The sequence below is a fragment of the Mobula birostris genome, chromosome 12 (assembly GCF_030028105.1).
Source record: "Mobula birostris isolate sMobBir1 chromosome 12, sMobBir1.hap1, whole genome shotgun sequence".
Classification (NCBI taxonomy): Eukaryota; Metazoa; Chordata; class Chondrichthyes; order Myliobatiformes; family Myliobatidae; genus Mobula; species Mobula birostris.
The window spans coordinates 62,052,029-62,078,537 of NC_092381.1; the positions used below are offsets into that span (position 1 = coordinate 62,052,029).

The 26,509-nt window shown below is 40.5% G+C and overlaps 1 protein-coding gene across 2 annotated transcripts in view; it reads right to left on the reverse strand.

Annotated features, from left to right (window-relative positions):
• The window catches only part of cachd1 (cache domain containing 1), a 193,594-nt gene that overhangs the window by 42,857 nt on the left and 124,228 nt on the right, over window positions 1-26,509 (reverse strand). For both annotated transcript variants that reach the window (XM_072273892.1, XM_072273891.1), the window contains exons 4-11: window positions 24,096-24,244; window positions 15,736-15,842; window positions 12,190-12,316; window positions 11,124-11,268; window positions 9,389-9,605; window positions 4,705-4,854; window positions 1,375-1,608; window positions 254-403 (exon numbers count right to left, since the gene is read on the reverse strand). In XM_072273892.1, the coding sequence (XP_072129993.1) occupies window positions 254-403; window positions 1,375-1,608; window positions 4,705-4,854; window positions 9,389-9,605; window positions 11,124-11,268; window positions 12,190-12,316; window positions 15,736-15,842; window positions 24,096-24,244 (1,279 nt within the window). The remainder of the gene's footprint in view (window positions 1-253; window positions 404-1,374; window positions 1,609-4,704; window positions 4,855-9,388; window positions 9,606-11,123; window positions 11,269-12,189; window positions 12,317-15,735; window positions 15,843-24,095; window positions 24,245-26,509) is intronic.

Sequence of the window (26,509 nt, forward strand, 5' to 3'; positions counted from 1 at the left end):
CAAGTGAAATGAGAACATTAATTACAAAACAATCAAATTCACCCTGGTTCTATAGTGCTGGTTAAGTTTGGAACAACCACTTCAAAATGACCTTTCATACCCTTTTCCTGTTTGGGTAGGTCTGATCTCTTACATTTTGGAATTCAGTCAGTTTGCTGTGTGACGGGTAAAACATGGAAATCTCTGCTTCACAGATAATGCTGGCCTGAAGCTCTAATGCTGTTACTGGTTAAAAAAAAAATCACCTTCTCACCTTTATTATCTATTAAGAACGTGTAGGAAGCAGATGAATCGCGGTAGTAAGTTACGTCCTCCAGAATATAAGCCAAATTCACATCCACTCCCACAATTCCCAATAGCATGTTTCCAAAATAGCACGGTTTACTAACAGTCATGATCAATCCTGTGAAAGTACATTTTCAAAAAGGTTAAAAGAATTGGAGGATTGCATAATATTATTTTGGTCTCATGAGGCATGCAGGTTCCAGCAGTATAGATACATTTTGGGAACGGGGCCCTGGATAACCAGAACTCCTCCGCAACTTGCATGAGGCCAGACTGAGTGCTGTCCAGTTGCTCATGGAATACCTCACATTCAAACTCAGTATTGCCTTATCTAATGACCAAGCACATGCCCATTTCACTCTTTGCTCAGTGGTAACGTCCTCAGAGTTAAGGTGTTCACAAATTACTCCAAAAACATCAGCACATAATGCAAGCTTACATTTAAAGGCAGCACTGAGAAGCTGCTACACTGTTGTTGGAGATGCCATCTCTCAGAAGAATTATCAACAAAAGACCCCAATACACTGAAAGGGGAATATATTAATAAAATCCAGTAGTATTCACAATTGTTCTGGGCCACATTTATCTAACAGCTAATATTGCAAGAGCTTACCCAGTTACATATCACTGTGTTGATTCCAGAGACAACTTAACCCGTCTATTTCCCGATGCAACAGTACCCATAAAAATTGCCATGAACTACCTTGGAACATCTTAAAAAATTTTGAAAAAAGGTTTTTTTTTTAAAATGCTGGATTTTTTCCCCCTTTCTCATGGAATCTGAGCCTTGATTGACTTTACCTCCTCACATAGTTGAACACTTCCGTTAAGTTCAGTAAAACACAGATGAGTTTCAATATAGATACTTTTCAACCTCATAATTCATTGCTGGTTCATTTGACATACAGTAGCCATGAATTTTTAAACAGACCTTGTGGAAGATGCATACATTGCTGCATTGATAATGCAACGGCCATTTGCCAACGAAATGAAAGAGGTACACCATTTTTGATAGGGATGCTAATAAGAAACAAGGGAATATTGGGAAGAGAAAACACAGAAAACTTCAAAAGGAAAGACCAAACCTACCATCACCCATTTCATCCGTGTATGGTAGACTAAACACAGCTTCATCTATCATTCGGTTTGGCAGGTTTGTGTAAAACCGTCCTACAGTGGTCTCCAAGTTACTCAACTGGTTCAATACCATCATTGTTCCTTTTACAACAGGGAGCGACGTGCGATCAGGAACTCCGTATTTTGCTGAATTCTGTTCTGCTAAATCTCGAAGAAAGGCAAGCTCCTTCAAACCAGTTATGCCCTCTAAAATAAAACAAATAATATTAAAGCTGGAAATAGTTGTGTTACTGACAAAACAAATGAGATTCTGCTCTATTTAATGCATATTTGACAGGAAAGCAAAATGGAAAAGTATTTTGAAAACCCTCTACTATACTACCATAGCTCCCCCCCCCCCCACTGCTAAAGTCTGTGTGTTTTGCATTCTCTTGCAAGGCATTCAGAGGATCCTCAAAAACAGGCCAATGTACTAGAGATGTACCCATTCTTTTTTTTTAATCACCACCTTATCATCTTATACATGTCATCTCTGGTAGTAGAGTGAAATAATGCTTAAGATGCTAACACAAGAAAATCTGCAGATGCTGAAAATCCAATGCAACACACAAAATGCTGGAGAAACTCAGCAGGCCAGGCAGCATCCCTGTTAAAAGAGTAAACAGTTGACATTTCAGGCTGAGACCCTTCTGCAGATATGCCGTTAATTCTCAAAAGTTCATTCACTCAAGTTAATAATGATAGCCGATAAATTGATATGGCAACTAATTCTTTCATAATTTTAATTACTCCACATACCCACTCTACCTCCGAATTCTTTGATCAATCATATGTATCATTGCTTTGAACATTTCCAAATCATTTAACATGATCAGACAATATCCTTCAAACAAGTTACCAGCGGAAGCACTCTATCATGCTGTTATGAAACCTGTCCAATTTGCTTTCAAATTGCTCTGTGGTATAGATGATAGTACAAACTTTGACATTTTCTTCAACACTAGGATCTCCCTGCCAATTCAATAATCTCCATCATTATTCAAAGACCATAAGATATAGGAGCCGAATTAGGCCATTTGGCCCATCGAGTCTGCTCCACCATTTCATCATGGCTGACCCAATTTTCCTCCCAGCCCCAATCTCCTGCCTTCTCCCCGTATCCCTTCAAGCCCTGACCAATCAAGAATCTAACTACTTTATCCATTCTTCTGATAGATATTCAATTCGAGCATAGTACACACTGGAGTGGCTGTTCAGCCCATGATGCCATGCTGATCTTGATGCCAATTTACACTAAATGTCCTCCTCCTGTGTATCATCGATATCCTCTATTCCCTTCAATACGTGTATGTCTATCTACAAGCTTTTTAAACTGCCGGCTTCCACTACCACCCCTGGTAACTCATTCCAGGCATCTACTACTCTTTGAGTGACAAAACGTGCCCTCCATGTTGCTTCTAAACTTCCCACTCCAACCTTAAAAGCATGTCCTTCTCTCTGAGAAAAAGAATCTGACCATCTATGCCTCTATCAGATCTACCCTCATCCTCTAATGCTTTAGGCAGAACCATTCAAGTTTGTCTAATCTTTCCTTATAGCTCTAATCCAGACAGCATCTTGTTAATCCTCGTTCGTGCCCTTTCCAGTCTCCATACCATTCCTAAAATGGGACAACCAGACCTGCACGCACTACTCTCCAGGTAGTCTGACTAAAGTTGCACATAGCTCCAGCGTAACTTCCTTACTCATACTCAACCCCATCAATGAAGGCAAACGTGCCATACACCTTCTTTACCACCTTATCTACTTGCACAGCCACTTCTAGTGAACTATGACCCTAGACCCTAAGATACCCTTGTACCTCAATATTATTGAGAGGTCTACTATTAATATTCGACTTCACTAAGTGCAACACCTCACACTTGCACAGATTAAACTCCTGTGCCTATATCTGTAACTGATCCACATCCCGCTGAGTTCTTTGATAGCCTTTTACTCTGTCCACAATATACTAATCATGGTGTCATCCACACTCTTGTTAAACTACTCAGCTACATTTTTCATCCAAATCCTTGATAAATGGCGTTGCCCCATATACCTTAGGTCAACCACTTGATGAGTTCTTTCAGACTTCACATACCAGCAATCAGCCTTCAGACCCCACATTACATCGGTAACTGTTGGTACCAGAGCCTTCCCACATCATTATTAAGCTACTTTAACCTACAGTAGTTTTCAATTCTTGAAAGACACATGGTAGATGTTCATTGCCACTTGAGCACTAAGCATATCCGATGATTATAGTGGTGAGAGTGAAGAGTGTCATTTCGTCTCACTGCTTCATCAGTAGCCCACCTGCAAGTTTCTTCCATTGTCCACTAGGTCTAAAATCATACCATCTAAATGGCAGCATGAATTTCCTTCAAGCTTTCGTACAAGTTTTAGCCAGGGTATTGATCTGTGACATGTCACTTCAACAGAAGAAGACTACTTTCCAATTGCTCCTGAACCCAAGAGTTGACTCTTTCAGCTCTTGGATGGGCTTCTGGTCAGCAAATTGGAATATCTGCTGACCTCAGCAGACTTAGCCCACTGGTTAAGGTCTACTCCTTGGGGGAAAAGTGGGAATCAAATTGTTTTTGCACTTCTACCACTGGGGCAGAGCCATCACAATTTTGACCCAGTTATGTTAGTTGAGATTTGGCAAAAAATCTGTGATGAAGGAAAGGAGAAACCAAGGATTAAGAGTGACTCATCTCATAATTCAGCCTGGACAGCTGTGGAGGGTCAGTCACAGTCTGTGCATTCAAGGTAAGGGACATTTTAGGTTTCTGAAAACAAGGATAGTGCAGGAAAATAACAATGAGAGAAGACTGCTCACAATCATGGTAAGTGATGGAGCAAAGAATCAAATGATATACTCCTACCCCTACTTCTCTGCTCTTTAGCTCTTAAATCAATAAGACTCCAATGGTTGCATGACCAAAGGCAGTAGATATTCTAGTCAACTAATCAGAAGCTCAGGCAAGGGCCGAGAGTAAAGAGTGAAGTTTTCACTCCTAAAGAAATAGGAAAGTAATTTTAGCAGTTGGAGTGTCACCTCCAAGAGTGATACCCAGCGTGAACCTCAAAGAAAGCACTGTATCATTGCAGTGAAGCCAAGAAAAACAAAGATCACTTTGATAAATGCCAATAGCTGATTTCAATTTGGCCATCTGAAACATGATTGTCTTCTAAACAATTACATTAGAGCTTTGATGGCAAGAATAACTCATTCAAATTTACTCAACTTTATATCTGTGCTCAAAATGCACTGCCAGAATAAGAAAATCAGTATCTTACCATTCATGAGAGCATATGTAAGGATCATCACAGAGTTATTGAGATGTCTGTTTTCCTCACTAATAACACTCAGGGTCGCCTTTTTCTCTTCTTCTGAGGAATCCTTTGAGGTGATGCCAGATGACAAGTAGATGATCACCATGTCAGTGGCTATGATTTTAAAATGATATCTTTAGTAATGATTCCATTCTGCATTTTAGTTTGCTGCTACTCTTCTAACCATGTTATCATATGGCTGAAGGCACAGTGTTATGTGCAAATCACATAGTACAACCCACAGAAACAAACAGAACCAAATGATGACACACTTGAACTCTAACCTGTACCAAACTAGTTTTTTTTTTAAGCATGTCATACCGGACATTCAGCCATTCTTGTCTGGCACGTGGATTAACCGGGTCACGATATGAACGTTCCTGACTCGACCCTTTTTTTTTTTAACGAGGCCGAGTGGCTAGCTTGACACTCAACCCGGCATGGATGGAAAGTGTGCTCAGGGGTGGCCCAACCTGGATTCGAACTTGGGAACCTTCGCTCCAGAGTCCGGCACTGATCTCACTGCACTACCAAACTAGTTAATCCCTGTTAAAGCTTCATAATTAAAACTGTCCTCAGATCTATTATATCACTGCAGCAAATCATCTTTGACTCTTACCGGATAGTCTGTATTTGCATGCCGTTACCTTTCCTGAATACCTCCATGTTATTGTTCGTCATATACCACCTTCCTGCAATTACTAGTGGTCAGGAGTCTGAAGTCCCACACCAGCAGGTTGAAGAACAGCTATTTTCCTTCAGCAACTCAGTTCTTAAACCCACCTACACAGCCCCAAGGACTATCTGTACAACAACACTATGACTACTTTAACCATTTTGCACCACAACATTCATTTTGTTCTAATTGTGTTCTTTCTTGTACAAATTGTTTATAAATTATGCTTATCACGTGAATTCTGCTCATCTCATACTATGTGCCTATGCTGCTGCTTCGGCAAGTTTTCCTTAGTGCAACTCTGCACACATGTACCAGCATAAGTGAAGATAAACTCTGACTTTGACTTTGCAGAGAAACAGGACCTTCTACCCACTTGTCCATGCCTTCCGGAGCTTGTGCCATTTGCCTGGATTTGACTTAATCCCTCTGAACTTCTCCTCTCCATGAGCCCCTCTAAATGTCTTTTAAATATTGTAACTGTTTCACCCACTTCCTCTGGCAATTCATTCCACATACTCACAACTCTCCTGGTGAAAAAACTTTCCCAAGGTCCTCTTTAAATCTTTCCCCTCTTACCTTAAACCTTTGCCCTTTAGTTCAGGATTCCACTATCCTGAAAAAGGTCGGCGACTATCTACTCCTATCTATGTCCGTCAGGATTTTGTAAACCCTCACTCCTCAGCTAGGGCAAACAGTCTCTGATTATCCTGTTCTTCAGTGCTGGCAACATGCTAATAATTCTTTTTCACAACTTTTCCAGCTAAATTACATTGTTCCTTCAGTGTCATGACCAGGATGCACAATCTTGTCCAGGTGCGGGCTCAACACTTTGTATGGCTGTGATATGACAACCCAACTTCTGTACTTAATGCCCCAAACAATGAAGACAAGCATGCCATACACCAGGGGTCCCCTTTTTTGCACTGAGGACCGGGGGGCAGGGGTGAGGGTAGGGGTAGGGTTGCCAACGGACAAGAGTAGCAGTCAAAACGTTGGGTTTACCCCGGGAAAAGACTGCAATGACCATGAAGCCTTGCGCGGGCACCAGTGCCCATGCGTATTCATGCCAATTTTTTTTCTGCAAATCGCTTTTGGCGATTCTTTTCCGGGGGTGTTAATCACGACCGGATTATAGGTGATAAGTGGCTAATACACTCAATTTTGTTTCTAAAAGGGTTTATCTAACAAATTTAATATTAAACACACAGTGCATATTTTTCTCGCATGAATATAGCGATAAGTCAATTATCAGGGGAGGACAGGGGAGCTTGAACTAAGTGTTGAATGAACTTCCAGTAGAAGTGGTAGAGGCAGGTTCGATATTATCATTTAATGAAAAATTGGATAGGTATATGGGCAGGAAAGGAATGGAGGGTTATGGGCTGAGTGCAGGTCGGTGGGACTAGGTGAGAGTAGCGTTCGGCACGGACTAGAAGGGCTGATATCACCTGTTTCCATGCTGTAATTGTTATATGGTTATATAAGTCAATAGCATCATAACATTTTAAGTAACGTTTGGATATTAAACACACAGCACATATTTTCCCCGTATGAACATATAAAATCATTGCAACACACCAATATCGCTGAATCAGTGGGAGCCCTGGGCTTGTTTTCCTGCAACAAGACGGTCCCATCGAGGGGTGATGGGAGACAGCGATACTCGAACGGGGTTCCTTATGCCCAGTCTATTCCGCAATTTAGTTTTCGTTGCATTCATTGCAGAGATATGTTGGAAATGGAAGCAACGTTTTCAGTGCTTTCGTGGCTATCTCAGGATATTCAGCCTTGACTTTGATCCAGAATGCCGGCAGAGATGTTATGTCAAACATACTTTTCAGCCCCCCGTCTTTTGCAAGCTCGAGGAGTTGATCTCCTTCCCGCACTGACATGGATGACGTGCGGGTAATGATCTCGCGTGCGTTCAAGCTCAACAGTGGGCGTGACAGGGAATGAGGAAAGGTGCAGCTGACTCATATCGCCAAATCATATCACTTCCTTGCGGCCCGGTAGCGCATGCTTTGCAGCCCGGTACCGGTCCATGGCTTGGTGGTTGGGGACCACTGCCATACACCACCTTCACCACTCCTTCTACCTATGTTGGTGCTACAGAGAACCAAGTACTTGTACACTTAGGTCCCTCTGTTCAAAAAGACTACATAGAGCTTTGCCATTCGTCCTGGCCTAAAATAATTACCCAATTTGCTCTTATCACTTTATTTATCTGGCATGCCCTTCGTTTATCTCATATGAGGATTTCAAACACGCCAAATGAAGTTAAATTCCATCTGCCATTCATTTGCTCGCTTTACCAACTGTTCTAGATCCTGCTGTAACCTTAAACATAAACAGCCTTCTGTGCTGTCCATGCCCGATGACGAGTACTTGATCACCACGTCAACGGCTATGATTTTAAAAGGAAGTCTTCAGTTCACTTAACAATTACCCTATTCTGCATTTTAGTCCACAAAGTTCCTAACCATGCTACCTACACTCTCATGCAAATTATTCATGAGAAACAACAAGGGACCCAGCACTAATCCCAGTGACACTCCACATGTCATAGACCTCCAACCTGGAGAAAGAAACTCCACTGCCACCCTTTGCATGCTACCACCAATCCAATTTTGTATCCAACTGGCCAGCTCACCCTGGAACCCATAAGATCTGACTTCATGGACCAGCCTACCATGAGGGACCAAGTCAAGGGCCTTGCCAAAATTCTACTTTCTACAATCATCCAACTCATGGTCAAGGTAAATTAGCCCCGAAGGAGCCTTAGACCAAAACTTCAGAAATGCATTTATTTTCTTCTTATGTCAAAATTCCATTCCAACTTTTGTTTTCCCCACAGTGGTAAACTTGTTAACCTCACACCAAACTACAAAGCAGTTTTGAACTCTATACTCATTTGGTCAAAAGTGATTGTTAATGATTAATTTTTTTCCATGGTAACTATCATTCCACCGGCATGTTTGAAACCCTCATACGAGATAAAGAGCATGCTAGATAAAAACAAATTATAAACTGATGAACACATTTCAAAAGATATTTTGCAGGGGAAAAAAAACAGGGAAAAAGCATTCACAAATTGCTAATCTGCATTTGGGTGTAAATATATTATCTTCCAAATCTTCTTGTTCTTGTTACATTGTGCACTTATTCATAGCCAATCTAACGTAAGCTTCAAAACTGTAAAAAAAAATTCTTAGAGATAACTTCATAATTCTGTGTCCTTCACTAACCTCCTTACTCCTTATTTACCTTGTTGCATCAAACCAGCAGGCAGGCAGGAAAGTATTCCTGCACTCTGACCTGTGTTGCACACGGCTTGGTGGTTCATTGGCCACACCTGTCAACAGGACTTACCAATAAAGATGCAGGTTTCCCCCTGAAGTTTATTCAAATTTAACTTCTAATTGATTTGTTTATTAAACACAAATGCCAATTAGTTGATACTGAATTCTAATCTTGTCCAAATAATCCATGCATAGATAAGATGAATTGGTTGGTCCTTCTCCCCAGGGTAGAAAAGATACAGATTTAAGGTGGGGGGGGGTGATTTAAGGGAAAATTGAGGAGCAAATTTTACACACAGAGGGTGATGGGCATGTGGAATGATCTGCCAGAGAAAGTAATAGAAGACAGGTGAAATTACAGCTTTTGAAATTCATTTAGGCAGGTACATGGACAGGAACGGATCAAGGGGATATGGGAGAAATGCAGGCCAATGGGAACTAGCTCAGATCAGCATCCTGGTTGGCTGAGACAAGATGGGCCAAAGAACCTGCTTCCATGCTATGCAACTCTAGGAAGCTTTAAGAGGGCCAGTCATTCTCTGAAAGCCAATGCTGTCTAATGAACAATTTTATAATCAATTTGTGGGATATCATTGATAACTATTGAAGCTCAACTTCCAGCTATAGAGAAGTTAAGTATTCAGCTGTATCGACTCTTCTGTGCACTCACGTGAATGGATCCTTGTGCTGTTGTTTGTATTCTGCAGTAACTGGAATGCTTTATGAAAGCCCAGTGCATGCTGGGTGGCACCATCCACCGACTTTATACTGCCAAGGAATGTGGTCATTTTCCTTTTAGTCTCACTGGTGGCCGGAGACAAGTATGTCTTGTAGCACTGGTCCAGTGAGCATGTCCGGATGGTATCTGCCACAGCCAGCACAGAAATCTGTGAACAAAACAATATATTATTATTGAAATTCTTCACTGTATAGCTCGTGTTGAAGTCAACCTATTCTGTTTCCATTGATCAAATTACAATTACTCAATATTTAAAAATGAATAAGTTTGATCCCAGATATTTTTCCCCTTCAGTTTCCTCCCATTTCTAAAGTATAACTTAATTAGCCTGGTCCACCAACCTGATAACTGATGGATCACAAGCCGACACTCTACTTTCATCTCCTAACCAGATAATCTATCACCTTATGTCTAATTAAGTTGGTTCTGCTCGTTTTGAAGAATTATATTAGATCTTTACTAAGGATCTTAGACTAGATTAGATTATGAGGATACTCAGTCCTCATTTATTGTCATTTAGTAATGCATGCATTAAGAAATGATACAATGTTCCTCCAGTATGATATCACAGAAACACAAGACAGACCAAGACTAAAACTGACAAAAACCACATAATTATAACACATAGTTACAACAGTGTAAAGCAATACCATAATTTGATAAAAAGCAGACCATGGGCACAGTAAAAAAAAGTCTCCAAGTCCCTATAGCCCCATCATCTCACGCAGACGGCAGAAGGAAGAAAAACTCTCCCTGCCATGAATCTCCAGCGCCGCAAACTTGCCGATGCAGCAACCTGGAAGCACCCGACCACAGCCGACTGAGTCCGTCCAAAACCTTCGAGCCTCCGACCAGCCCTCCGACACCGAGTACCATCTCAGCCAGGCACTTCGACCCCGGCCCCAGCCACCAAGCAACAGGCAAAGCCAAGGACTCGGGGCCTTATCCTCCAGAGATTCTGGATCACACAGTAGCAGCGGCAGCGAAACAGGCATTTCAGAAGTTTCACCAGATGTTCCTCCGTGCTTCTCACATCTGTCTCCATCAAATCAGGATTGTGCACGGCACCCTACTTGACAGATGACAGATATTCATTCCGGAGTGGCTGCTGCGCACTGCGTCGTGCCGCCATCTTCTCTGGAGTTTCTATTTGGATATACATGTATTGAAAAGGTAAATGTCTAAGTATGTGAGTGAGCATGTGTGCATACCTGGGTCCTTGTTAGACCCAAGAAGTCTAAAAATTGAGAACAGAGTAAGTTTGAAATATTAAAATGCTGAAAATCTGGAGCAAAAACAGGAAATGTTAGAAAAACTCAACAGGTCAGACAGCATCTATGGAAAAAATAAGCAGTGAAAATTTTGGGTGTGTGACCTTTTGTCAGAACTCAGTAAGCTCTGCTTCCTTCTCAGAAGCACCAATAAAATGGGGACATCTCCCATTTAACATCCTTTGAGGAGGTTTTGCATTTCCAGTTTTTAAATGATTACTAGAGCAGGAACAAACCACCCACCGAAGGTAATTCATTTGTACTCACGTTATCTGGCCTCAGTACTTTGAAAACATAGATAATATTTCTACACCAGTTGTGTATCGTTTGGTAGGATGACTTGATGTAGGATAGATTCCACATTTACCATACAGATGGGGCTGAGTAGAGCTTACCTTGTCATGTTCATCAATAGAGGTTAAGATTACTTGTGCAGCATCTTTGGCTATTTGAAGCTGTGTGTCTGTGGCTGAAGTCCCATGATCCACCACGACCACAATATGCTTTGATTGTGGCCTCACTGTGGAAACGTATACAGGCCTGCACCAAAAGAATGTCAAAAAGCTTGTAAGGGAAGAATGGTAGACAATAATTCTTCCACATTTTCCCAATATATAATCAATGTTCCCTCACACCTGATTCACATCTGTGAAGGTACAAAATGCCTGTGTGCATACAAATGTCACTGCTTCCAGGTATCAATCTGTGATTAATTAGCTTGATCAACTAGTACTTACAAATCAGAAAGATCTATTTTCTACTAAGAAATCTCATAACTGGGACCTTGAACTCAGATCATGTGGGGAGGGGAAGAAGAACAGAAAATGGTAGATAGACTCAGCTGGTCTGGCCACATCTGTGGCAACAGAAAAGAAGCTCATTTTTCAGGTCAATAATCTTCCATCACACCAATGCTGATGACAAGTTATTAACCCAAAATGTTAAATTTATTTCATACCCCACGATTGCTGCCTAATGGAGTATTCTGTGTGTATTGTAATTTTTAATTTCAGTGCCCCAGAATTCCCCTTACTTTTCTATTTTTTTAAAATCTGAGATTATTCAAATTTAAGGAAAATAATACCGGGTGATCAGAAATTTAACAGCACATCCCAGAAGTTATTAGAGGGAAATTACACTAAACGTTAAAAATAATAAATTGAAGATCAAACATCGTTATCTGTTTCTTATTCAGTAATAATCTGACTATAATAGACAAATTATTTATTATGCTGCAGTTTCATCTTCAGCTGGAGTTCTTAAACAGAAACAAAATGGTTTCTAAAGACATTTCTTAATACATTCATCTATGCATTAATCTAGTAAACCTACTTGATATATTTTTATTAACATATTTAGTTTAATCAATGTGTTGAAACTAATAAGGTGAAAACTATCGGATAATCAATCATTAAAAAGAAAATGCAAAGCCCTTAAGAGGACAAAACTAGAAATTCCCACCTGCTCCGATGTTCATAGCCACCTTTGCAGCGAAATTTATGTGCTGGGAAAATGGTGAAGATCCCTTCTTCTGAACTGAAATATTGCCACTTAATGCCAGGATTTGACTTAAAGTTGTCAGCAAGAACTGTTGGGTTAAAGAAGTAAGATTGTTTAAAAAATAAATGGAAAAAAATTACTGGGGAATCTCATACAATTTTTATGGCAGGCTCAGTGTAATCCTGCCTGTAGAAATTCTGAGAGAGATGATATATGACAAAATCATAAGAAGTAGGCTACTTGGATCATCGAGTCAGCTCTACCATTAGATCATAGCTGAAATATTTTCCTTATCAACCCCATTCTTCTGCCCTCTCCTCATAACATTTGATGTTCTTACTAATCAAGAACCTATCACCATGAATTAGCCTCCACAGCAGTCTTTGGCAATGCATTCCACAGATTCACCACAATCTGGCGAAAGAAATTTCTCCTCATCTCATTTTTAAAAGAGATATCCTTCTACTTTGAGGCCCTGCCCTCTGGACCTACACTCTCCCACTATTTGAAAGATCCTCTCCACATCCATTCTATCTGGGCCTTTCAATATTTGTTAGGTTTCAGTGAGATTACTAAAACTCATTTAACTAAAACCCCCGTGAGTACAGACCATTGAACACTTCTCATACGTTAACCATTTCATATCCAGGACACCATTCTCAAAACCGCCTCTTACCAGCATATCCTTTCTTATATATGGTGCCCAAATCTGCTCACAATGCTGCAAATATGATTCTAGTCCTCAGTTTTCAAAGCCTTGTCCCCCTACTCTGCGAGTTGACAAAATTTTCAATGCTACTGATCACCTCATGAAATTCTGATGCAATGATTGGATTCAGAGAGAAAAATAAACTTTCAACTTTGCAGTAGAAGACAGATGGGGACAAGCAGGATGTTCAAGCTGGGGTTAATAGATGGACCCACACTTATGCTTTCAGCTCTATTTCAATTGAGAATTAATTAGTAGCCACAGCCCCTACACTACAAGAAAAATAACTGATTTCAAGATATCAGAGCTGTATTGCCAAGATTCCACCTGATATTTTCAAATGTAAATTAAAATTCAGTCTAAACAGACCAATTGTGTTGCCAGTTCAAAGCCAAAATGCATGAGGCCAAATCTGTTGAAAGATGGAATTGGACGTGCTGAACTCTCAGTTTCAAATGCTGAAGATCAACGGCAGCTGTAAGTTGTAAAGTCAGCCCCACACGGCCTGTATCAAGTGACAGAACCTTGGTATCTAATAAATTAAAATCCATTTGCCTCTATGAAATGAGATGCGAAAAACAATCTCTCTCCAACAATCAAAATAGAGGGAATAACAAATTGTACAACTGAACTGTTTTTTTGGGTGACTATTGATCAGTTATCTATTTTCCTATTATACATTCCCAGGAACCTATTTTAATAGGTTTTGGTTATAAAAACATGCTGCACAACTTTACAAAGCTATGGCCACCTGCTGACTGTACCCAGCATGTGATCACATTCATAAACCTCTGACCATCACTGTGCATAATTCCACATCACCCAGATGTTCTTCTATTTTAAAAAATAGGGTTTTAGATTTTCACTTTCACTCTCAAATAAACTTTTTGAAAATTGGTTACTTTTCAGCACAATCTGCTACCACCAAGAATGGCAAAACGTTATTTTAAAACACATTCTAGCTCATGTAGCCCATAACAAAATAATAGGCCACCTGGCCCTCCAAGTCTACCCCACCATTCAATATGATCATGGTTGCTCTATGCTGACTACATTTCCTTGATCTTGCAAATATTTATCTGTCTCCATCTCAAGTATAACTAGGGCAGTGTATTCCAGAGATCTGCTGCCCTCTGTAAGAAGAAACTTCTCTACAGTTATTTTTCAATCAGCACCACCCTATCCCCACCTATCAATCCCCACTGTCCTCTAAAGCAGATCCTAGAAACTCCAGCAGAACTGTGTATGAATAAAACACAAAAAAATATGATAAACGTACACTTCATACATACCAGATATCAGCATGATCTTCAGTTGAAAAAAAGGCCAAAATATCACCAATTCCCAATGCTGACAATCTCTTGTCTTGCTTAACTTTTGACTAGACTTCTCTAGCACAGAATGGAGCAGAGAGAAAAAGTCCCCTTTGCTTTTATGGTGTTGAGTGATTAACAATCACCCAAATGCATATCCCACAGAGAGAAGTGATTAGAGCTACTACGGAACTACTGATGTATCCCAGGAAAGTAACAGAAATGGTGAAAGTTAGACATGTTTCTTACCACTTTCCCGCAGGAATACAACTTATTTGGATATTACATTCTTTTTGACACAAACTACAACACAAGTTTAGACTAACTAACCTAACAGGTTAAAAAGAATGTTTATATTCCATACAAATTTCCTGTCACCCCACTCCTCATCACCTCTAATCCTTTTTCACTAATGCATCTGTTAAACTTCTCTATAAACATGTAATTATACAGTGTGCGTGATTCCTGAAATGCAGGCTTTTGTGAATAAGGAACTTCAGTTATATTGATCAGCGTCGGTAAAAAGAACTTCACACTGGAGTTGACAGTTTCTAACAGAGCAGTTTGAAAGCTGCAACGAGAAAACTTCTACAGTGTTACATCACAGGTAAGGCAGGTAAATTGATTGCTATTGTCTGTGGGCAATTTGAAGTTAACATATAGTATGCAACTAAATTAAACAAAATGATAAATTTCATTAACATTACCTTAAACACACAAAATGGAGGCAGGACAAAGATGTGTGACTGCTTCAATACGTGGGAGTATGTGGACATTTTTACCCAAGGCAATTACATCTGCACAAATTATCTGCAACTCAGTGGTTCTGGGCTCCATGTTGAGAAGCAGGAACACATGAATGAGACAGAAAGTTCTAGTGACCATTTGCTCCATAAGGTAGAGGACTGCCCCATCGATTGGTGACTGTGAACTCGGTCTATAATCAGAGACAGGTGTGTGCAATTGCAAACGGGGAGGCACACCATGATGTTGGCATTTGTCCAAGGCAGAGTCCCCTTATTCAATGGAACCTGCAAGTGCTGTTTCAGATATTACCGCACTCAACACTGCTCGCTGAGATGAAGCTGTTGAGTTAGTGCTGGATTAGAGATTACAAAACACTGGGTTGATTTGATTTGAGGATCGCCTAGATATTATATGACACGTTTTCATCTTATCAGCATTGCTTGAACTTGATTCCAGCATTCAGAGAAGAATGGATGGAGGCATGCCTACCCAATTCTTCACAGAGCTTCAAGAATGATTGAATATCAGGAGAGAATGACCAAAGTTTCATCGTAAGATTTTAAAAGGAGTGGGACATTGAAGTATGAGGGGATGAAAAGGGGGCTTTCGGAAATAGGAGACAACATTTTACAACTGTTAAAGAAGAAGGACAAGTAAAATTAATACTTTTGCCCCATCTAAACCTTAGAATCAAAAACAAAGCAAATGAATTAAATCCAGCACAACCAAAGAACTAACCTGTGTTTAAGTCACGTCCAGGATTAAATGCTCGGCTATTGACAGTCGTAGAAAGTCTGTCACAGCTAATAGTTTTTGAAACATTGGTGTTAAAATTCCCATCAAACCTGTTAAGTACAAAATTAAGATGTTTTGAACTTTTCACAGCAACATAACCAGGAAATGAATTCTGACTCAATTTCGGAATAAGCAGCATGAACAATGTTCTTCATTTCTAACAAAATCAATTTAACTTAGATTTGCATGTTTAACGTACTCAGAAGGAAGAAAATAGAAGTTCATTATTTCAGATGAGGGAAAAATCAAATAATAATTAACAATGGTGGTGAAATGGTTCTAATCCCATTGCAGCAAATCAGGATGAAGAAATGCCAAAGTGTGTGATGGAGAGCTACTACTTACATGAAATCAATAATTTATTTTCACCACCACCCAACCAATTCTCTTTAGAACATATTTTCATAAATGGGCATTCGCCTTACCTTATTGGCAATTATTTATGCATGCATCATATGACATCATAGCCACTGATACTCATATAACCATGGCTTCTAGTGAGTATCTGAGAAATTAAGCTTCTGTTTTCTTAAGTTCCTGATTTTAAAGCAAGATACAAAGAGAGTGCCACTTGACGAAGCACGAGTCAATATTCATTGTGTGAACAAATGAAATGCGGAAAATACACAGCACCCCAGTCTTCAGCAGGCGGCTGGGAAAATTATTTTGTTTTATTGGACTCTGAAGCTAAACAAACTAATAGACATATTTTTGTGTTTGATTCTGCAACATAGAAGCAGCATAGCTGAAGTGCCAACGCAAGACTAGTTTCTGGTGCTGAAATCAGATTTTAATGTCATAGAAATACAGTTATACACATCAAATTTGAGTAATAACACAAAAGATCTGTATATGCATTTCTAGCATCAGTGTTTCAAGCATTGCCTCTACTGCCTGTGGAACTGTTAGTCGCAGTGCTCCCTTACAGGCACAGGTTTAAACGCACATGGAGATAGCCATCACTTATTAATACGAAAGCAGTATTAAAGCCTTCAAAGCCACACTGGCACTCCAGCCCCATTTCTTAAAATCACTTTGTGCTCTCCACAGTTATTCTGTCTACTTGTGAAACCTCTATGCTGTTGATTGGGGCTTTATTCACAATACCATCCAAATGTAAACTGTTATTGTTACTACACTCGATTGAAAATATATTCTGTAAGGCAAAAAGAAAGCACTGGGTATTTTACTATTCTCTGTTTCCCCTGCAAAATGAAGATCCTACTTCACAACAAACCTTTGAGTCAAGTCTTCCAAAATATACATCAGAACACAACAGTGCTTTTCATCCAAGCTTGTTCATCCACATGTATACAGCGAGGACAAATTCAGGCATGCTTGTTAATGGACCCAAATATAAACTCATGGGAATGGTGTTAAAAATAAGAAAAGGCACAGAAAGAGTTAAATGTATTTCTATAAAAGTTGCATGCCATTATTTCTTTAATTGCACACAAAACTACCCTAGTTTGTTTCAACTTGCCCATTGTACCAAGACTACAGCTGTGATGAGATTCTGCCTGCTCTTGTTGCATGATCAAAAGGCAGAATGAAATTCTGCTTCCAAAAGCAGTCACATTGCTGCAATTTCCCCCCCCCCCCCCAACTTCTTCCTGGATGGAATTTAATGAACAACTGATCGAAACACTGTCTCCAGAGAGAGACTGCAAGGCCTCAGTCACCCTCTTTGATCTCATTCCCTTTGGAAATGCCAGTTCAGTCTTCAACTTGCAAGGCACTTACTTGATTGATATATGCTCTGATGTGCTTCAGCACTTTGAACTTCACATAGTAAAATCCCATTGGATCAACCGGCTTCTATTCAACTGAACAGGATTTGTAAGGGAACTGGGGTTAATGCAGAACATAAAAACTACATACTTTGGCAGTTCTTTGAATTTTATTTCAAAACCCAGACTCTGAGCAAAGTCTAAATCAACTCAAATCAGATTGGCCTTATCACGCGAAACACATTTTTACAAGATGTTTCCTCATATGGAAACTGGAAAGAAAATATATACTCAGACATACTTTCTAAGTCTGCCAGAACAGCTCTTCCCTATTAGTTAACCGATTCTTTTCTCTCCTCAAGCAATATATGCTGCATTTCGAAACGTTTGACCTCACCTACTCGCTCATTTTCTCTTCTCCCGGAGCATCAACTATATTGCGGTACAGTTACACAGCACATTTAAGCTTCAGGCCACATATCCACGCCTACATCAACTGTAAGCTGGCAATTATTATTCTTCCATGTGGGATGTTAGAAGAAAACTAATCTTAGCTATACCTCATCATGAAACATTCAACCTCAGGCATAACCCAGTTCTTTCTCCCCAGATGTCAACTATAGGATTCCCATTGCTGATCCATCTACGAGCTTTACATCACTGCAGCCCAAGCTGTAAGCCTGAAATCTTTCTAATTTGGTTTGTTCAATACCACTCAATCAGTTGTGTGTCCATCAACTGAGCCAATGTTTCCCTTTTGTCTGAAGTTACCCAAGGCACAAAATACTGACTTGAACTGAGAGGTATTATGGACACGTCCACCCATCCATCCAATACCATGATATGCGTTTTCCAGCTGATGTGGAAACTGCTTTTTCTTCCCTTCTGCTATGCTCTTGGACAGACTCCAGTTGTAACACTTTCAATGCAACCCAAGACAGCATAGCTCTTGGGCAACATACCAGATGGCTGTTATTTTCCCTTTTGGTGAAAGGAACCCTTAGGAGGCAATGATCATAATATGACTGAATCCATACTGCAATTTGAGAGGGAGAAACACAACTCACATGTATCAGTATTGCAATGGAATAAATGGAATTACAGAGCTACGAGAGAGGAGCTTGTCCAGGTGGATTAGAGGAAGAAACTGGTGGGGATGACAGTAGAGCAGAGTTGGCTGAAGTTTCTGGGAATAGTTCACAAGGCGCAGGTTAGGTACGTCCCACAGAAGTAGTTGTTCTCAAAAGGCAGGAGTAAGCAACTGTGGCTGACACAGGAAGGTAAGGACTGCATAAAAGCCCAGGAAAGGGCATATAAAGTCGCAAAGGTGAGTGCCAAATTGGATGAATGGGAAGCTTATAAAACCCAACAAAAGGCAATGAGAAAAGCTATAAGAATGGAAGAGATGAAATATGAGGGCAGACTAGCCAATAATATAAAGCAGGATACCAAAAGTTTTTTCAGTTATATAAAGAGTAAAAGGGAGGTGAGATTTGATATTGGATCACTGGAAAATGATGCTGGCTGTCGAGGTAGCAATAGGGGATAAAGAAATGGCAGATTAACTTAATGGGTACTTTGCACCTGTCTTCACTGTGGAAGACACTAGCAGCATGCCAGAGCTCTGTGAGTGTCAAGGAACAGGAGTGGGAGCCATTGCTATTATAAAGGAAAAAGTGCACAGCAAACTCAAAGGTCTTAAGGTGGATAAGTCACCTGGAGCAGATGGACTACATCCCAGAGTCCCAAAAGAGGTTGCTGAAGTGATAACGGATGCATTGGTCATTCTCTTTCAAGATTCACTTATCTGGCATGGTCCCAGAGGACTGGAAGATGGCAAATGTCACTCCAGTCTTTCAGAAGGGGCAGGGGGGGAGGGTGGAAGGCAAAAGAAAGGAAATTACGGATCAGTTAGCCCAACCTCAGTGATTGGGAGTGTTGGAATCTATCATTAAGGATGAGGTTTCGGGGTACTTGGAGACTAATGATAAAACAAGTCAGTCAGCATGGTTTCTGTAAAAGGAAATCTTGCTTGACAAATCTGTTAGAATTCTTTGAGGAAGTAACAAGCAGGGTGGACAAAGGAAAGCCAGTGGATGTCATTTACTTGGATTTTCAGAAAGCTTTTGATAAGGTGCCACACATGAGGCTGCTCAACAAGATAAAATTCTATGGCAATATTGGAAAGATACTGGCATGGATAGCAGAATGGCTGACAGGTAGGAGGCAGTGAGTGGGAATAAAGGGGGCCTTTTCTGATTGGCTGTCGGTGACTAGTAGTGTTCCTCAGGGATCAGAGTTGTGACCGTTACTTTTTCACATTGTGAAATGATTGTCAATGATTTAGATAACGGAATTGATGGCTTTGTGGCAATGTTTGCAGATGGTATGAAGATAGGTGGAGGGATAAGTAGTGCTGAGGAAGCAATGCGATTGCTTTAGACAAATTAGAAAAATGGGCAAAAAAGTGGTCGATGGAATATACTGTTGGGAAATGTATGATGATGCATTTTGGTGAAATATAACAATAATACAGACTATTATCTAAATGGGAGAGAAGGTTCAAACATCAGAGGTGCAAAGGGACTTGGGAGTCCTTGCGCAAGACTCCCAGAAGGTTAATTTACAGATTGAGTCTGTGTTAAAGGCAGCAAATGCAGTGTTGCTATTTATTTCAAGGGGAATAGAATATAAAAGGAAGGAGATAATGCTGAGCCTCTATAAGACACTAGTCAGGACAGCACTTGGAGAGTATTGTGAACAGTTTTGGGCCTCATATATCAGAAAGGATGTGTTGTCATTGGAGAGAGTCCAGAGGAAGTTCACGATGATGATTCTGGGAGTGAAGGGTTTAACATACAAGGAACATTTGGGAGCTTTGAGCCTGTACTCACTGGAATTTAGAAGAATGCCAGGTGATCTCAGTGAAACCTACTGAATGTTGAAAATACTAGGTGAATGTGGATAAGATGTTTCCTGTGGTGTGGGTATTCAGAACTAGTGGGTACAGCCTCAAAATTGAGGGACAACCCTTTTGAACAGCGGTAAGGAAGAATTTTTTTAGCCAGAGAATGGTAAATCTGTGGAATGCTCTGCCACAGACTGCAGTGGAGGCCAAGACCGTGGGTATATTGAAGGTGGAAGTTGATAGTTTCCTGATCGATCAGGGCATCAAAGGATATGGCGAGAAGGCAGGTGGTATAGGGTTGAGTGGGATCTGGGATCAGCCATGATGGAATGGCGGAGCAGACTTGATGGGCTGAATGGCCTAATTCTGCTCCTATGTCTTACGGTCTAAATATCTCAAGTGCACACTATTAGCAGAAGATTAATAAAAAGTTAAGAAAATAATTTTCCCCAAAGGTTTAGTGAAGTTGGATAACAAGTGCAATAAAATCTTTGTGGCACTGCATGTGTTGCTCTGGTTTTCCAGCATCTGCAGAATCTGTTTTGCTTACAACTTTGAACTTGCAGTTTCTGTTTTTAAATTAGTTTTAAACTTACTGCTGCATTTAATGATTAACTTTGTGTTCATGTTGATATACTTTCAGTGATGAACCTACTTCACTCTTGATCAGTTGACGCGGGCAAAGTAGCTCTTTGAAAGGAAACTGCTGCAACTCCATAAAATATGACTTTGACTAATTGTCCATCGGGAGGTGAGAATAACCTCGCACTCCATTTCGTGCAACAACTGCAGTTCACCAAAGATACCCATATTTAATCTCCAAGACCTGCTAAAGCTATCCATGCAGGAATTACATCTAAACAATTACACTAGCTAGATATATGCCTACATATGACCACTTGACAAGTGCCATCAATTGGAACCTTTAACACCGTACAATAAACTCTGATTTCACTGCAATGCAGAATGCCTTCTTTGCAGCTCCTGATTACCTGAGACAGGGAGTGAATAAAAACAAATCACTGACAAGGCTTCTGGTGCCTTGAGCAGCTACAAAGCCAAACAGCTACACCAGTTCTGACCGACAATTTAGTAAATAACGAAACTGAATTTTTTTAAAAACATAAGGCTCTAATTTAAACGGAAATTCGAGACAGCATATTGAAATTCTAGTTAACCGGCACCAAAGATGGGAGAAATCAAAGTGAGGCATGAAAGAAACATGAAGCAATTATCCATCAGCCAAAATAGGGGCAATGGTACTTAATTAGCCTATATACCAGGGACATTTCTAACATGACCATCCCTTTTGAGATTTTTCCAGTTTCCTCCTGAGAATTGAAAGTGCATTTCAGTATTCCCCAGAAGCTGAACCAAAATAACATGACTGGTCTCCATCAAAGACATGTTCATTCACCTGATTGCCTGGTGTACCTACGCCACTTTATGGTACATCGGTGCAGAGATTACTTATCCATGGCGAAGAATTGCCGAGCGACTCTATGGTTCTCAAAGAGTCAGAGACATCTGTGCAGAGATTACTGATCCAGATCAAAGAATGACCAAGCTTGGATTCCCAATGGTCAATAGAAAAGGGAAAAAAGAATCTCCTGTAGTGCAGGACTACTTCTCAGTAAATATAATTCTGTTACCAGTGCTGGGATGTTATGAAGATTATGAAGCATAGATTCTTATTTATTTATTTAGAGATCCCGCAAGAAATAGGCCATTTGAGCCAAGCTGTCAGCAACTGATCTAACCCCAGCCTAATCAAGGGACAATTTACAATGACCAATTACCCTGCTAATTGGTATGTCTTTGGACTGTAGGAGGAAACCGGAGTACCCAGAGGAAACCCACACGTTCATCACGGGGAGGACATACAAACTCCTTACAGATGACGTTGGAATTGAACTCTGAACTCCAACACCCCGAACTGTAACAGCATTGTGCTAGCCACTATGCTGCCGTAGCACCCTTATCATCAATATGGAGGTCTTGTTCCATTACCAATCCTAGAATACTATTCTGAGATCTGGGTCTGCTGTACCTTTAGCTTCTAAGTTTAGCACTTCCCCTCTGGCAGTTTGTGGATATATTCTGTTTCGATACTCCTTAGAGAGCCAGGTCTCCTTTATGATTTATTTATTCCTTTCCCTTAATTTATCCGCATTGCTTTTTTTTCTTATGTAATAATCTAAATATTACATTCCACACAATTACGAAGATAATAGCTTTACCAATTGATGTAACACACACAAATACACTCAATGAAGGTGCGTAGCCACTTATTTTAATGTAGCTTTACATGACTTAATTTAACAAAGTGCTTCTCAGAAATGTACTCTGAGAAGGAGATTGTTTGACACGTTCGCTTAGAAGACAATGCCTTTCAGGAAACTCCAGAGTAAGCAACTTAGATGACTGAAAGTACATGGGAGCAAAACAGACTTGTGGCATGTGATTGAAGTAGTACTAGAAGCCATTGTTGGAGAGACTTGGAGAAGAGTGAAAGAAACTACTGAGAAAGATAATTACAGAAAGATATTACTGAGGTCAAACATTACTTAGAGTGGGCAAAGGTACAGATTGTCGAGCTGTGGACAGATTTGAGAAAGAACTGCAGAAGAGAACTGGCACCTATGCGACACAAAAGCATGGTATTTCACTATTAAATAGGGTGAGGTAGATCCTTCTACACTGGTGGAACAAAATGTGGCCTTTGTGGTGGAATGCAGACCAGGCCCAACACTCAGGTTATGTACTCTTCAGGTTAAAGTCTCAGGTTATGCAGAGTTCAGGTCAGTCCAAGACAATTTCTTGGGAGATAATAAAACTACTGAAGATACAGAAATTATGACTTCATCTCCCTACAATCATCCACTTCTCACAAGACACTCAGCATCTGACCATAAAGATCATTGTGAAGTCCACTTTGGAGGACAGTGTGGGTACAGTTGCTAGTAGATGCAAGGTGAAAATGTCCACATCTATGATGTGGGCTAAATTCAGGTCACAAGAGACTAATCAAGCAAGTTTCAGATACTGAAAGAGGATTTTTCTATATAAAGAAATCGTTATATCAAATAAAGATGAAAAACATCCCCAACATCAAAGAGGGAAACAAGAGTACAAGGAATTAGGATGAAAAGTGTAGTGAGGATTGAGTTACGAATTTGAGAAACTAAGTAATGAAGAGAGGAAAGATAAAAGATGTGATGACTGGTTGACAAAGTGAAAAGGAGATAAGGATTGAAGCGATGGGCTCTAGCTGCCCACGCTGGCATGGGCAATACCAAATTTAAAGCCCAGTCTGTGCTGAGTTAGTGGATGGAAGCTGTCATGGGAGTAACAGTACAATTGTACCAATGTGAGCGTGAAAGACAGACAAAACAAAAGCAAAGACTCTGTTATATAGTTAGGCAATATTTAAGTGTGCTGACCTTCACAAAAAACTACCCATTACACAACAGTGGGCTTTAACAATGGCACTGAGGCAATGGATCAGTACTCTTGCAGGAATCAATGAATAAGGGAGAGCATAAAACATGTTGATTTGGTTATCACATCAGAATTGCTGCCCTTCTACCGATAAATTTTCAACATTGTACTGCCACATACAATCATTGTTAGAATCTGCAAATCGGTGTAAAAAAAATACCTACTCCATCATCGAGGGCGGAATAGTGCAGCAGTCTTGGATAGCCGTCAACGGTGACGTTAAGTGTGCTGTGTATGACGCTTCCACTACTTGCTTGTTCCGATTCACTACATCGAGATAGCGATTAAACTTCTCTCTTATCTTTTTAGCCAGCTGTCAGAGGAACACAAAGGCACAACAAAAGATGAGATCATGGATGAGCATTGCTATGAGTTTACAATCACTTGCATCTTAAAATTCTTCTAAACCCATCCTGAAGTACATCATCAGCAGATGAATATCTTCCCAGCATCAATCAAATCAACAGCAGTGTATCTTCCAATATATGTTGGGCCAATACTCTCCATAAAATATTCACAGGAATTTGCTATTTGTCATACCCTCTGTACATCTATTTAAAATATAGCACAAACAGTCTTAAGTGGTTTTGGGTAAACTGTTTTGTTTAGCACTAGTCTCCAAGTAGAAATTAGCCTCAAATTAATTTTTGGAGGATGTTTCCAAACAGCGATGAGTAGACAGATCAAGCACAGATTTACAGTTCACTGCATAGTTGAGAACTTGAACCTGTATCTCGAGATAAGACCTCCGCTATGTAACTGATGAACAAAAAATGCCAGACTGATGCTGCACAACCAACCATTACGATAAAGAATCTACCAGTTAATCCAATGATACATAATACAGATTTAGTTATGCAAACTGAAAATTCAGTCTTTACTTACACGAGGAGTATCAAAAATGGCCCACTGCTCGTTTTGGCAATTAGATGGCAACTTTTCAATTACACAAGTTTGCAATCAAGTCATCACAGCAACACATAAAAAATCTTTGCCTAGTGCAAGAATGTAAACACTGACATCTCATTATTTCAAAAACGGGCTGCATTTTATTTTTCAAGACATAACAACGTACAAACCCTCTGCCCTTGCAGAGTAAACGAAGGCAGATGAGAAGGAGGCAAGAAAAACAAGAAGAAAATCAGCCAAGCTTGCTGCTTCTGATTATAGTGTAGAAAATTTTTCTGCTCAAGATGTAGGTGGATACAGATGGATCAGGCCCAGCTGCAGGCTTTCAAGTACTCCACTGACACACCACAGCATGAAGAATTACATTTTACACTATATGTAAAATAAACGGAGCACAGAAATGTATGACAGGACACAGCACCTTCAAGTGAAGAGTCGAAATATGTATTGAAAATACACTATTTTTAAAAGCTAAAATGGCGACAGTCTGAAAAGAACAAAATGCTGTGCACAGAGTATTCAGAATGTAACATCAAAGCACAAATTAATTTATCTGTGCCTGTATTTGCATTACTAATACAAATAGTTCAAATATGGATATTTAATAAACCGCATACAAGTTTTACTAAGTCTGTCTCATCTGCAATTGTTACCAGTGATTAAGGCATGAAATTACATGCTTTGAATAGAGCAACCTAAAAATTAATCTGTGGGTCCTCTTTGATCAAGAAAAAGACTACAAATTTTCACAATGTCTAATTTTGTTTTTCATCTGTTTGCAAACAATGAAGGAAACCTAACTAAACTGTGGATCCTTCAAAGTGTTAGCAGATTTAGCATATTGTCGCCACTATACCAGAGGGGGAAACATACTTAAGAAAGTCTGATTTGAATTGGATCAGACTGCTCTACAAAGACATCCGTAGTGCAGTCCAGGTCAACGGGTGGGAAACAGACAGCTTCCCCATCAGGTCTGGAGTCAGGCAGGGCTGTCCCCTCTCCCCTGTCTTGTTTGTCTGTTGCATAGAACCCTTTGCCGAAGCCAACAGGAGGGATGAGGGCATAAGAAGGGTGACGCTGCCAGGCAGTGGAGGGACCCAAGTAAAAACCTCCCTGTACATGGACGACGTCACCGTCTTCTGCTCTGATCCGAGATCAGTTCGCAGGTTGATTGGCACCTGCGAACAGTTCGAGCTAGCGTCGGGGGCCAGGGTCAACCGCTCTTCGGCAACTGGCCCGACCGATCCAGCATCCCCTTCACCATCAGGTCTGACCACGTGAAGGTGTTGGGGATCTGGTTCGAAGGGGCTGAGGCGTGCAACAAGAACTGGCAGGAGCGGACTGCCAAGGTGAAACAGAAACTGGGACTGTGGGGAGGGCGCTCCCTGTCGATAACGGGCAAGAACCTGATCATCAGGTGTGAGGTGCTCTCAGGGCTGCTGTACTTGGCGCAGGTCTGGCCCGTCCCCCGCTCCTACAGCTCGAAAATCACCCGGGCTGTCTTCAGATTCGTCTGGGGATCCAAGATGGAGCGGGTGAGACGGACCGTCATGCACAAGTCCCTGGACAACGGGGGCAAGAACGTCCCCAATGTCGCCCTCACCCTGATGGTCAGCTTCGTATGTGGCTGCATCAGGTTGTGTGTAGAGCCCAGGTATGTGGGCACCAA